This window comes from Carya illinoinensis, chromosome 3 (genome assembly GCF_018687715.1).
Source record: "Carya illinoinensis cultivar Pawnee chromosome 3, C.illinoinensisPawnee_v1, whole genome shotgun sequence".
In the NCBI taxonomy this organism is placed as follows: domain Eukaryota; kingdom Viridiplantae; phylum Streptophyta; class Magnoliopsida; order Fagales; family Juglandaceae; genus Carya; species Carya illinoinensis.
The window spans coordinates 16,734,730-16,748,746 of record NC_056754.1 but is presented as its reverse complement, the minus strand read 5'-3'; the positions used below and the strand labels follow the sequence as shown (position 1 = coordinate 16,748,746).

The 14,017-nt window shown below is 37.4% G+C and overlaps 1 protein-coding gene across 4 annotated transcripts in view; it reads right to left on the bottom strand.

The window, feature by feature from the left end:
- The window catches only part of LOC122303509, a 40,817-nt gene extending 32,401 nt beyond the window's left edge, over positions 1-8,416 (bottom strand). Inside the window, exons 1-3 of one of the 4 annotated variants that reach the window (XM_043115316.1) lie at positions 8,081-8,416; positions 4,092-4,275; positions 1,656-3,914 (exon numbers count right to left, since the gene is read on the bottom strand). In XM_043115316.1, the coding sequence (XP_042971250.1) occupies positions 1,656-3,914; positions 4,092-4,266 (2,434 nt within the window). In that variant the 5' untranslated portion in view covers positions 4,267-4,275; positions 8,081-8,416. Of the gene's footprint in view, positions 1-1,655; positions 3,915-4,091; positions 4,276-7,030; positions 8,007-8,080 lie in introns of those variants that run through there. The other 3 variants (XM_043115317.1, XM_043115315.1, XM_043115319.1) reach the window with 3 other exon arrangements.
- Positions 8,417-14,017: the final 5,601 nt, after the last annotated feature.

Genomic DNA, 14,017 nt, shown 5'->3' with positions numbered 1-14,017 from the left:
CCGAATGTGATTAAAAAAAAGAAGAAGAAGAAAGAAAGAAGGCTACCGTCCTATTAACCTTGTGAATGGGGTGTGCAAGAACCTTTCTAAAATTCTAGAGAATAGATTGAGTACAGTGATGGAGAAGTTAATTTTGAAGCCTCAAAATGCATTTGTCAAAGGTAGAAAAATTCTTGACTCGGCATTAATTGCAAATGAAGTCTTGGATGGACAACTCAAATCTAAAGAACCTAGATTACTTTGCAAACTAGACGTGGAGAAAGCTTACGATCCTATCAAATAAAACTTCTTACTTTATCTACTTGCAAAAAGTGGTTTTGACTCCTTTAGATGGATTGGGGATCTGTAATTTGATGGAAGTTTAAGCAAGCTCTTTTGGAAAATGGTTGTGGCGGTACCCACTAGAAAGGGCGGTCCCTATGGAAGTTAGTTAAAGAATCAAAGTTTGAGGAGTCTTGGGGAGGATGGTCTTCAAATGAGATACGTGGACCATATGGGGTGGGTTTGTAGAAACACATTAGAAAATGATAGGAGACTTTCTTAAGCTATGCACGTATTGAGGTAGGTGATGGTTCTTGAGTCAAATTTTGGCACAACAAATGGAGCGGTGAACAAAGCCTCAAAGAAACATTCCTTGACATTTTTTAGCTTGTACGAACAAAGGATGCTTCAGTAGTTGATCTCTTGGTCTTCTCTCACCGTTCCCCTCAATGGAATTTAGATTTCATTAGGGTAGCACAAGATTGGGAGTTGGAGGTTATCGCTAAGTTCTTTGCCTTACTATGTATTCCGCTAGGGTGACTGAGGGCAGCATAGACAAGATCAGTTGGAGCCCCTCCAAGACAGGTAGATTCACAGTTAGATCGTTCTGCCAACTTCTTACTAGCCAGGGCATGAACACTTTTCCATGGAGGAATGTATGGAAGACGACAGCTCCTTTGAAAGTAGTTTTTTTTGTTTGGACAGCCTCCCTAGACAAGATTCTTACTACAGATAATCTGAAGAAGCGTCGTGTAATGGTGTTGGACTGGTATTGCACATGTAAGAAGAATGGGCAATTAGTAGATCATCTACTTTTACATTGTGAGGTGGCCAGGACCATGTGGGATATTTTTTTGGGAATAGGATTATCATGTGCCATGCCTAGTAGGCTGGTGGATTTTCTAGCAAGCTAAAGAGGACTCAAGGCAATCCACAAGTGGCAGCAATATGGAAGATGGCCCCTATATGTATGTGTTGGTGCATTTGGCGGGGGAGAGATGATTTTTTTTTTTTTATCAGTGTCGGGAGAGAAATGATAGAAGCTTCAAGGATCATGAAAGGACAATGGATGAGCTTAAAGTTCTCTTCTATAAAACCTTATTCTTATGGGCGGGGGGTCATTGATTTTAATAGACTAAATGTCCATGACTTTCTACTTTTAGCTGTAAACTCTAGTTAGGTTCTTCCCATGTATACATCATGTGTACTTGGGCTATGCCTCATTTTTCTTATGAATAGAAATTCTTGATTACCTATAAGAAAAAATACAAAACAGATATTCTTACTAGGTAAAAATAGAGAATATGAAACACTGGTTTGTTTGGGGTATACAATTTAAGTATCAACTGATGGGGAACTAGAAACACAAAACAATAAATTTCAATTATTCTCACCATTTTCCAAACATAAGCGATCTGCCTCTTGAGGGCTTTCATTCAGAAAAGCTCTATCCAAAACTTCAAGCTTCCACAATGGCCAGGGCTGTTTTGATTCATCAATTCCCAATACATCTTTGATTTGATATCCAATGCCTGTATTTATACTTGACTGCCGATATCCAATGGTCTCAACAGCAATGAAATTAGATGAAACTGATATAGAGGGAAAAACCACTGAAAGACCCCCTTCCGTCACCAGATAAAAACATCCCTGGAATGTGCAACCGACTGCTTCTCCAATAAAAGCTTCTTTTCTCCCTTGTAGACAAAACATTTTATTCCCATTCAAGCAGCTGTCATCATGAACTGCAGACTCCGCACGCAGATCGAAATGAATGATCTGAGGACCCTTTTGATTCTTCAAATGACGTCTTTTAATAAACCGAGTAATTCCCAAAGGAGAAAAACAGATACAGTCATCCTCATTAAATCTACACGTGGAAAGCAATATTTTTCGCAAAGTGTGTGATTGCACTTCAGCATCACGAGACCTCTGATCTGTAGTATTTGAAGCAGAAAAGCCACTTAAACATGAGTCACATTGGTTCCTCTCTCCATGAAGGTTCACGTCTCGGGTTTTCTGAAGTACATTGCTTCCAATATTATCCAAGCAAGAGAATTTTCCGTCCATCATGGATGAATTACTAAATTTGAGATAATTACCATAACTAGAATACCCCCTTTGGGGTCCAATATCAGAACCACCAACCTCCCAACCAACCAACATGCCAAGTCCTGATTGCTGAAAATGAGGAAGCAATTTCTCAGATGTATAATACTTGTCTGGAATATAGTCACCAGCATGTATTACGTATATTACACCATATTCATCAGCCACAGCTAAGAGGGAAGTATGTGAATCGACAAACAACCTTTTAAACATTCTTCTACCAAAACAACCATGTTGATAAGTTGACTTCTCAGGAACTCCATCAACATTGTTAATTTTCACATCAACGCCTGCAGAAAGTTCTTCTTTCTCAAGTAAATCAGATTGGGGGTTAAGCCCGCATATTTGTAAAAGATTCATACATGCAACATAATCACCAGTCATAGCAGTATAAAAAAGGATTAAGCCAGACTCATTAAGACAAACAAGAAGATTATCAGAAAAGTGGAAGTCTGCCCACTCAGCCACCGGGCCTATGTTTAGACTTTCTTCAAGCTTCAATGAGGAAACCCACTGGATTCCCCAATTCTCTAACCTAGCAACAAGAATTAAATTACTGGTCTTGCTCCTTTCACTTTCATCACTAGGATTGACAGAAACAGCATCCACCAATGTGAAAACAAATCCAATTAAGTGATGTGAATTGCTAGAGAACACTCTGGAGCACTTGTGTGAACTATTCACTCCAACACTGAAAACATCAGATACAACATCAGACTTGCAATTTGCAACAGATGAAGCCAAATCTGACTTCATAACTGTATTATTCTCTGAAGCAAGAACTGTTTCCTGCCAGCTCTCCTTATTTGATACAGAGTTGCCTTTGAAATAGAAGTCCAGAAGTGGTGAGTTACTGTTAAAAAGACTGAATGAAACGACCTCAGCAGAACAAGGAAATGATGACTTGTCCGGGAACCTGGTCCATATTGTGCCATCAGATTTAATACATTCGGCTTTAGTGAAAAAAGATTGGAACCATGTTTTAGAACCAATGCCTCTCAACAAATCATCATCTCCTTCAGAAAGATTATGAGGAATCTCACTATTTCCATCGGCCTTGTTTACATCTATGACATCTCCAGCAGGTTTACAACACAAGCTGGAAGCTTCTTGTTCCTCCATCCTTTGAGCTGGTATGGAAGAAGTCCCCCATTCCACCCACCTCCCTTGCCCAAAGTCGCCCTCTAGTGCGGTCCTAGCCATTAAAGTGCTTCTACTGGGTTGACAGAAAGCATGGACAGTCACACCATGGTTGCCAGATACAAACAGAAATTCTCTAAATGAAGAGGTATCCTCGTGCAGATTATAAGTATCACCGGATATACCCCAAGCAAGTGATTTTACGTCACCAATAAAAGTATTACTATTAGATCTTGATTCAAGAGAAAAACCGTGATCAAAATCCACTTCTAACCCAGATGTACATTCCATGTCATCCCTTGAATCTGACTTACTAGATACTGTGGATCCTTTCAAAAATGATCCTGGATATTTGGAACTTTCGGCATAACTACTTTCCAAATCATTATTATGTGTAGAGTCCCCTGCAGGCAAATAAAAAGAGAGAGAAAATTATTTTGATGAGTAAAAAAAAAAATACAAGAGAAAGAAAAATGAAACCACTATGTATCACAGGCATGTCTATGTGACTAATAAATGTTGGCAGCCTGGGAGAATCAAAGCACAAATAGGAGCGAGGCAACTGAGGAAAAAAATCTCACCAGTAATCAGAGGAAGCAACAGAGCTTCGCGTTGATAAGAAAGTAATAACAATATGTGCCGAGTAGGAGAAATAAAAGCTTCCCGAAATTCTGACAGGTTGAGCTGGGCCTGTGAAGGGCACCATTTGTTCAACTGCAGTATGGCAGGACCCTCACCGCCTGAAGGCGAACCCATGCTGATAGACTAAGTGAACAAGAAAACAGAATTAAAAAAAAAAAAAAAAAAAAAAAAGAGGTAATAGAAGAAATTATGCTCCTGTTAGAATATCCTAAACTGCATTTAAAGAAATAAATAAATAAGAAGGAACCACAACATTAAGTCACAGTAATTTATCTTTTTTAATTTTACATGATGAGCAACACTTCAACTAACAAGAAAACGAAAGGAAAACTAGATGATTAATGCATACCCATGTAATAGAAAAGTTTTTGCACGAACACGTAAGCAAATGTGCACCATTTAATGTAAGCAATGTTAAGGCTTTGCAAAGTACTTGGCGCTTTGAATATATGTTAGTGAACTATTTATGTATTACAGTTTGAATATATGTAAGCAACATGTCAAGTGCACCCAAACCTTTACCGGCCATGATTACACACTAGCTTGTCTATCTGATGATCCTAAAGCACTACCAATGCAGGAAATAGATCTAACATTCATCTACAAGAAATCATCCAATGCTACACAGAACACGCGGGTCCCCCTGTCTTCTCTAAGAGGCTTGCATCCCTCCTTGCCACAGCCAAAAAGGGAAGGGTCTTCCCCCCAAGATGTAGGAAAATCATGATTGTGATAGCAGACCTAAAGCTAGGTAACTTGGGTGTGGGTTTTTTGTTGAAATGTAATGGTCTTACTTTTTTATCGCTATTTTTTTTCTTTTTGATACGTGGATAGATGATAGGGGCGTCAAATCGTGTTAACGGGTCATGTTAGTGTCATGTCAAAGCATGTATATTATACTATATAGGTCAACCCTAACCAAACCCGTTAAGCTTATCGTGTCAAAATCTCAAACCCTAACACGATCTATTAACGTAACGGGTCGGGTCGGGTTAACCCGTTTTGACCCATTAGTAAATATTACAAAATATGTTAATGACACAATATGACCCGTTTCAAAATGTTTATATAAATGAGTTGAATAAGTCTGAAATTAACCCGTTTGACCTGATTAAATTTAGCATAATTTTATTTAATGTTAAAATCACAATATTGATAAAAATTATAAAACTAACTACAAGTCCAAATTTACAATCCAAACAATAAAAATATTGAAATTAAATTTCAAGTATAAGGGTATAATTGTAATTTTAACTTTCTTAACGTGTCATAACAAGTTGACCCGTTATCAACCCGTTAAGCAATCGTGTTTTAACGGATCAACCCATTTTAACCCAAACCCGATAAAATTAAACCATAACCCGCTATTATCGTGTCGTGTTCGTGTTGGGTTAACGAGTCGTATAACATATTGCCACCCCTAATAGATGATATATTAGCTACAATATGTCCACCCAAGTCAACATATTTCTTTTGTTTCATGCCCCGTAATTCTTCCTCAGCCAATCTTGGGCAGAATACTAGAGCAACTATAAGGCCTGGTTTGAAAAGCAAAAGCCTCTCATCTCCTCCCATCCCATCTTATTTCAATATCCAAACACCACAAACACTTTTCAATTTCAAATATTTAACTTTTTCATCTAATCATTACCTAATCATTCCAATTTTTCCAAACTTCCAACAAAACAAAAAAAACAATTCAACTTTTTCAAATTCCAAAACAAAACAAAAAACTTTAAAAATTATTTTTTAACAATATTTTAACTTTATAATATTTTTATTCAACTTTTTCTCTCCTTTCCCAAAATCCCATAAAACATCTCAACACAAACCATTTCACTACTATTCACAAATCATCTCATCTCATCTCACTATTAGAACGAGGCCTAAATGTACAAGTATTAGTAGAATAGCAAAAATGTGTCATTTGTCATTACTACATTTGCTTGCGATAATTGTGGCCTATTAGGAGAATCGAAGGTTGCATCAAAGATGTGCTTGCTAGTACTAGTACATCCAAGAATTATTAATTGGCAAGTTATATATAGCCACAGACTACATGACAAAGGATTATCTAGAACCCACACCGAGGTATTGATGGTGATTCCCAAATCTCGAAAAACAAAATGTGATACAATGAAATAGAATGCAATAGAAACAAAGACAGGGAGACAGGTTACCTCCCCTTAAAGGTCAAAGCGAACCCTCGCATTTTGAATTTTGAATTTTGAATTCTTTAGTTCAAAATGAATCAAATCTCTCCAAGTAGGATTTGAACCTACAACCAGACAGTTGACAGCCACCACTCTACCATTGAGCTATTGAGAAACGTGGGAAATTAAATCTCATAGAGTTCAATTCCCATTCTCAAGCCATGACCAATATGAGTTTGAAGTTTCATTCGTAACTCTTGAGTGTTTCTTCATAGCGACTCTGTTCCATACCTCACTTTATAGGGAACCTCAAAGGGTTTTATTTCATCCACTACAATTAGTGTATTAAACAACATCAACAAAAGGTAGTCCTTATAAGCGGAACTTCTGGAACCAAAACGCAGACCTCTGTAGTCTGAGATGTAGCTAATTACATCACAATGTGTCTAAGAGTCACAATTAGTATAATTTGTAATGATCAAAGGAAAGCACTAGCAATTTTTAATTTATATTTTACAATAATTGATCAGTAAATAAGATTTTATTGATTATAAGGATAGGCAAAAGCCCAAGTACACAAGACATATACAAGAGCAATGCCTAGGAATGGTGTTCTAGCAATACAAGATATTCAAGAATGTTCGTGCTATTAAAATCGATTACAATCAACCCACAGAACAAAGTATTAAAAAAGAAAGTTCTAAGTTCATCCATTGACAACTCACAATCTTTAAAGCTTCTCTCATTCCTCTCCCTCCGAAGACACCAACATAAGCAGATTGAAACCATCGTCCAAATTGCAGCAATATGAGAAGTGCCTTGAAGACCTCTCCATGAGGCTAAGAGATCGATCAACCTTCTTGCCTCTTGGCATCACCCAAGCTACACCTACCTTTGCAAAAAAAGCCATTCCACAAGGTCGTGGCAATCTCACAATGTAATAATAGATGATCAACAGACTCCCCGATCTTTTTACAAAGACTAGTCAAAACTATAATTGAAACCTGTTGGAATCATTAGAAACGGCAAGAACTTATCCTCATCACCATCCCACAGATTATGGGTCTCACAACTTCCCCTGCTCAAATCCTTGACAAATTTGCCAGGCCATTTCTTTTTTAAATGGCTGAGATCCTAAATTCCAGCCAGGAAGTGGCTGTAATACCATTTCTAATGACCCTACCAATAAAAAAAGTACCATTCATTCGTTCCAGGCACTATGGATCTCATTCACCATTCTCCTATTCACCACCATCCTATAGATACCAGGTGTTACAAGGTTAGTCCGGATGCTTTCAATTTTCTCGCTCACCAAACAGTTCATCCTAAAGGCTTTTTCCTCACTTTCTCGCTCTCCAAGAAAATTAGAGTTGGCCGGGGGTTGGTAATTTGCCCAGCTATGCTAGTAACTTCGATTGCTAGGAACTAAAAACCATAAAATGTAACCCTAAAAGCTTATATTCTCTCCCTATCACTCAGTTTTCTTGGCAACCAAACAATCAGCTTAATATTAGTAGCTTCTCAATTACAGACATGGACCGAACCTAACTTCATATATACAAGGATTAAAACAAGGACATATAAGAATCAAAAGAAACTACTCTCTAACTAAGAATGAGAATCTAATCAAAGAAATTAGAGAATTTAATCAAAGAAGTTACAAAACGAATTGAAAACAGATTTCAGAAAAGAAAATGAATAAGAATCACAAAAACAAAAAAGAATAGTTAGGTTCAAGTATTAGATGCAAAGAAAGAAAAGGTTAGAACACGAACAGAAAATTGTAGTTGGACTAATTGGTGAGCGCCACCATTTCCGCGAATCGCGACGTGCTCTCTCTCCTTCTCTCTGTCTCTCCAGAAACTCTGTCGAGGTCGAGAGCTTCTCTCCTCTTATCTCTGGTTTTGAGGCGGAGGTATTTTTCCGAGGAGGCTGGGGGGAGTTTCCGATAGAAGACCCGTCGCTATGAGGTTGGGGAAGGAGCGCAATCTGAGTTTACAGAGGAGTGGAGAAATTGGAAAGGAGGGGCGGGGGAAGGAGAAGAGTATGGGCGTTTCGGTAAATTCATCTTATCGCGAGGAGGCTTCCTTTCTTGTCTCTGGTCTCTCTACCGTCACCAATCTCCTTTTTTATTTTTTTTTTATTTTTTTTTTATTTTTTAATGCTGAAAGCCAAGGTTTTGTTTGTTGTCACGACTCACAATTTAGGATTAGTTATCTGTCCCGTAATAACTGCTCAGGAAATAGTATTTTTGAGCCAAACTGCTCAGGAAATAGTTGATCCGTTGAGACATTAGACGCGGGTGTTAAAAAGGTTAATCGAAGGATATATAAGCGTGTTCCAAGTTGGGAAAATAGAGAAAAAAATAAAATCGGTATTAAATGAGAAATGAAAAGATCAGTAAAAAACTGTATGAAATAATGAAAAGACACCAACAAATAAAGTATTAAATAAAGTAAATTTTGCTTTATTAATTAAATGGATCTAATAAATTCATGAATATAAATCATTTTTAATTCTATAATTTCTTTCTATAAGTGTTTAGATATTAAATTGTTATATTATAATATAATTAATATGAAAGGTTTTATTGAACAATTGGTTTACCCTAAGCAGATTCTGATGCCCTTCTTTTAAAATTAGATTGATATTCATCAAGATAAGCAACCTATTGAAAGGATTTTTTAGTTGATGCCGAATAAGATGGGAATAAAATGTCATCAAAAATTCGAAATGTTCTATAATGAGATATCATAATGAATAAACCTAATCTCCCAATACTAAGGTTCATGCAGTGATATTGTCAAGATATAAATCTATTTTATGAAGCGTTAACTTTAAAAAATATCCTCGAGGTACCAAATGCATCATTATGGAGGTTATTTTCAGTGAAAGTAATATTCGAAAAAGACCTAATTTCTCTAACACATAGAATTTTATTACCCTTTGAATAAGGCAAACTACACTCAGATTGTTCTCCTTTTGAAATTTTATTAGTTTGAAAAAAAAAAATTGAGATATTAGTTTGAGATTTTTTTGATTCGGTACATCTCTCTTTTTTCGACAAATTTCTTATTTTCTCTCCTCTAATTAAGCAGTGTATGAAATTTTTTTTTCTCGACTATTTTTCAATTTTTTCAAAATTTATTTGTGGAAGAGTTTTGATAAAATATTAAAATAAACGGTGTTGATGATAATTAAGTGTATTTTTTTTTATTTAGTCATTTCGTCTTATCCCTCACCATAAAATTATCGACTATTATAAATTCCGCGTCAATTTGAGAGAATGATATATAAAGGAGACCAGCTAAACTTAACGACGAATAACGCTTAACAGAAAGAAGTAAAATCTAAGAGAGAATTCAAAACCTAACAAACATATTAGTATATATGGATATAGATGAGAATATTGTAGATAAATAATGTTACAAGCATTTATGTCCAAAGCATAACAAATAATATTTAATTTGAAACAAATTCTTAGAGAAGACGTCAAAGGAACTAATATAAGATAAAATAATATCTAAATAAAATAATATCAGTTCAAGCATTTTCAAAACCCTCTTGAGTTTTAGAAAACTCATAACAATGCTTGACTATCTCTAAATCATTTTAATATGTTCACAACCTTAGTCGCTACTAGTATGTAATGTCATAGTTTGACGTCAGCAAACACTGTTGAAGATGCGATATCGAAGAATCTTACCTTTGCATTCATATCATTCAACTTTGGTCAAACCGCTTTCCCAGCAATGCCTCTTTAGACCGTATTGATCAAGGTCATAGACAACATGCCAAAGTAGTAAACATCATAACCTCCATCTTGTGACATAGTCAAAAGTAAAGGACACTTAAAAAAAAATGAGACTCACACAGTGAGAAAGAGGGGAACCATTTACTCACTTACTCATTTGGTCAAATAAGCACATGTAATATGAAACACATGCTACGGTGGATTTCTCTTTCTCAATGAGCATATGTCTATATCAACACCGTACAGATCTTAGTCTAGCCGCTCCTTAAGTGTCTAACCCGAGCCTCCAAGGCGTCAAAGAGGATCTCACATCTGGCTAACCATAAGCTACATAGGTTGTGAAGTAATCCATGCATAGTCCTCTCATTGGACCTGATTCCAGCTCCCACTAAAACGACATATCTTTGTGTCAACTAACTTATCCATTTGGACAAGTATCTAAGAACACAATGTCTCATCTCTACTCACTTCTCAAGCGCTAGAGGCGATCGCTCATGTGAGTGAGTCGATCTAAGCCTGTTGACATATCTTGTATGTGAATTAGAAAGACAATACGATAAAGACAATAACTGAATCATATTGTATTAATATCCCAAAGGAAATGTTACATCTCAATGTCATTTGAATCACAAAATACATTTACAGTCTACATAGTCCTAGATTCATAACATGAGCCTCAAAGACATCTCTTGTTATGGGCTTCGTTAAGGGATCAGCAACCATGCCACTTGTAGAGAGGTGTTTCAGAACCACTTCCTTTTGCACTACCATGTCTCTGATGTAGTGATACCTGATATCTATGTGTTTGGTTCTTCCATGGTACTTAGAGTCCTTAGCATATGCGAAAGCAGTCGTATTATCGCATAATATTGTCACCGGATCTAAAGAATCCGTGCCAATGTCTAAATGCTTGAGAAATCTTCGTAACCAAACAGTTTCTTGAACAGCTGCAGAACAAGTTATGTATTCTGCCTCCACGGTAGATGAAGCTATACAGGGTTGTTTCTTGCTGCGTCATGTAATGGCGTCATTGTTGAGCAGAAAGGCATACCCAGTGGTTGATTTACACTCATCTAGGTCACTGCCCCAATCGGCATCGCTATAACCTTTTAGCTACAAATATGAACCTTGATAGCACAACACATAGTCTGAAGTTCCCTTGAAATATCGCATAATCCTCTTGATTGCTTTCCAGTGAGCTAGTCCGGAGTTAGATTAGAATCTACTCACTAAGCCAACTACATAGCATATATCAGGCCGAGTACACATCATTGTATACATCAGACTACTCACAGCATTAGCATAAGGGACACAGACCATCTTTTCCTTTTCTATTTGAGTCTTAGGACACAACTCTTTAGATAAGTTCTCGTTTTTTGCAACAGGGGTGTCAATGGGTTTACATTCATTCATTAGGAAATGCTCGAGGACTTTCTTTATGTAAGTCTGTTGGGACAAACACAAAAGTCTCTTTGAGCGATCTCTGTAGATCTTAACTCCCAAAATGTATTATGCTTCACCCATATCTTTCATCTCAAAATTGAAGGATAACCACTCTTTTGTGGCGACTATCAACCCTTTATCATTTCCAACTAGTAGTATGTCGTCAACATATAATGACAACATAATGAAACTCTTCTAAACTCCTATCAACCTCACCTCTACTTGGAAATTCATTTTCAATAAAGTCCACATCTCGTGATTCAATCTCAGTTACACTTCCATCAGTTTGTTCACCTATTAATACATACCCTTTAGAGTGTTCTAAGTACCTTATAAAGATATACTTCTTCCCTCTAGGGCCTAATTTTTCATACTTATGAGAAAGATCATGAACAAAACCCATTGAACCCCATGGCCGCAAGTTACTTAAATTGGGTTTCTCGCCGGTCCATAGTTCATATGGGGTGGAAGTTACTGATTTGGAAGGCACTCGGTTAAGAATGTAGGTAGCAGTCAAAAGTGCATCCCCCAAAAAGAAATTTGTAGGTTTGCTTGCGCCATCATTGACCTAACCATCTCAAGCAGTGTTCGATTTCTCATTTCCGCCATGCCATTTTGTTGCGGCGTACTCGGCATCATTAACTGTCTTTTGATTCCTTTTTCATCACAGAGCCTTTTAAATTGCTTAAAGAGATATTCTCGTCCTCAGTCAGTTCTTAGAGTTTTTAAACTCTTATCTAACTGATTCTCGACCATTCTTAGATATCGCCAAAAACATTCCAATGTTTCAGACTTATGGAAGATTAAGTAGACATGGCCGTAACGTGAAAAATCATCTATACAAGTGATGAAGTAGACACCTCTGTGTCTTGCCCTCACACTCATTGGACCACAGATGTCTGAGTGGACTAATTGCAGTGGAAAAGATGCCCTAGTGGCTTTTCCAAACAGTTTTCTCTTAGCTTTTCCCATTAGACAATGTTCACACGTGGGCAAGATGACCTTAGCAAGATTGTCTATCAGGCCATCTCTAGCTAATCGAGTCATTCTATCTTGCCCTATATGGCCAAGCCTAGCATGCCATGTGTATGAATCCAAATTATCAATAGATGAAGAAAGAAAAGCAATAGATTCATTTATATTAGAATACACCAAATCCAATATCATAAAACCGTCTTGAAGAAAAGTATTGCCATAAAACACATGGCCCAAATGAAAGGAAATATAATTGTTTTCAAAAACAATCCGAAAACCAAGTTTTAATAGAGTAATAGCTAAAAATAAGTTTCGTCGGATCTCGGAAGCGTATAGCACATTGTGGAGGAAAAGAGTGCAGCCACTCCGCAAGTCCAGCTTGTAGGTACCAAGTCCCAGTACCTCTACGCTAGCTCCATTCCCCACCTTGATATCACGGCTCCCAGTTGGAATCCGACGATACTCCACAAATCCGACTCTATCTCGCGCTATGTGCTCGGTCGCTCCTGAATCAACAGCCCACAAAAGATAGGAGTCAGCAACCATCACATGGCTAGTTACAAAAACAATACGAGAAAAGTCAGAGTGTACCTTCTTCGGCTCAGTGCAGTCACGAGCAAAGTGACCAATCTTTCCGCAGTTGAAACACTCTAATTTTGACTTGTTTTTCCCGCGCTTGCCCCTCTTGATGCGCTGAGAAGTTCCTGACACTTTTTTAATATGTCCAGCATCTACTCCATTCTTGGACTTTTTACGCTTAGGCCTTGGTGCCTTGCACGAACCAGCATTAGCCAGATAGGCCATATGATTGGGCTTACCAGCCTCTAGGCGCTTAGCCTCCAATTCCAAGTGACGCGAGACATTATCAAAGTCTTTGATATTCTCGTTATCCATCAGGTTCTGGCTCATATTCTCCCAAGAATTCGATAGTGATTTTATCACTGCCTGTACTTGCTGTTCATCTGTCAGGTTGTTTCCTGCCAACCTAAGTTCGCGAATCATAGTTGACATATCCCTAAGATGCTACTTCATCGTGTGGTCAGAACGCATCTTATAGGAGTCGAACCTCATGGTTAATCCACGCAACCTAGTGGCTGAAGTTCCACCAAATTTCAACTTCAAAGCCTCCCACATGCTTTGGGCAGTGTCATAAACCCCGAACTCACACATTAGATCATTGTGCATGCTGCTTAACATTATTATACGAGTGCACTGATTTTTCTTAGCCCATTGGGTATAAACTTGTTGATCTGTCTTGTGTTGTTCCGAATTTCCTTTCTCGGGCATAGTAAGGGTGTGAGATAAGGCCTCCAAGACCTCTTGCTCATCTAAAACATATTGGATCTTGCGATGCCATATGTCATAGTTTTCGTCATCTAATTTCTCTCCTTTGTTTAAGTTGGCAATTATATTTTTGGATGTCATTTCACTACAATACGCAAAGAAGAGATATTACTCACACACCTAAGAAATCTGTCGCGTCCTTTCAAGTTAGAAAAAGAATAATTTAGACATGTCGCAAGATCGAAAAATCGCTAGG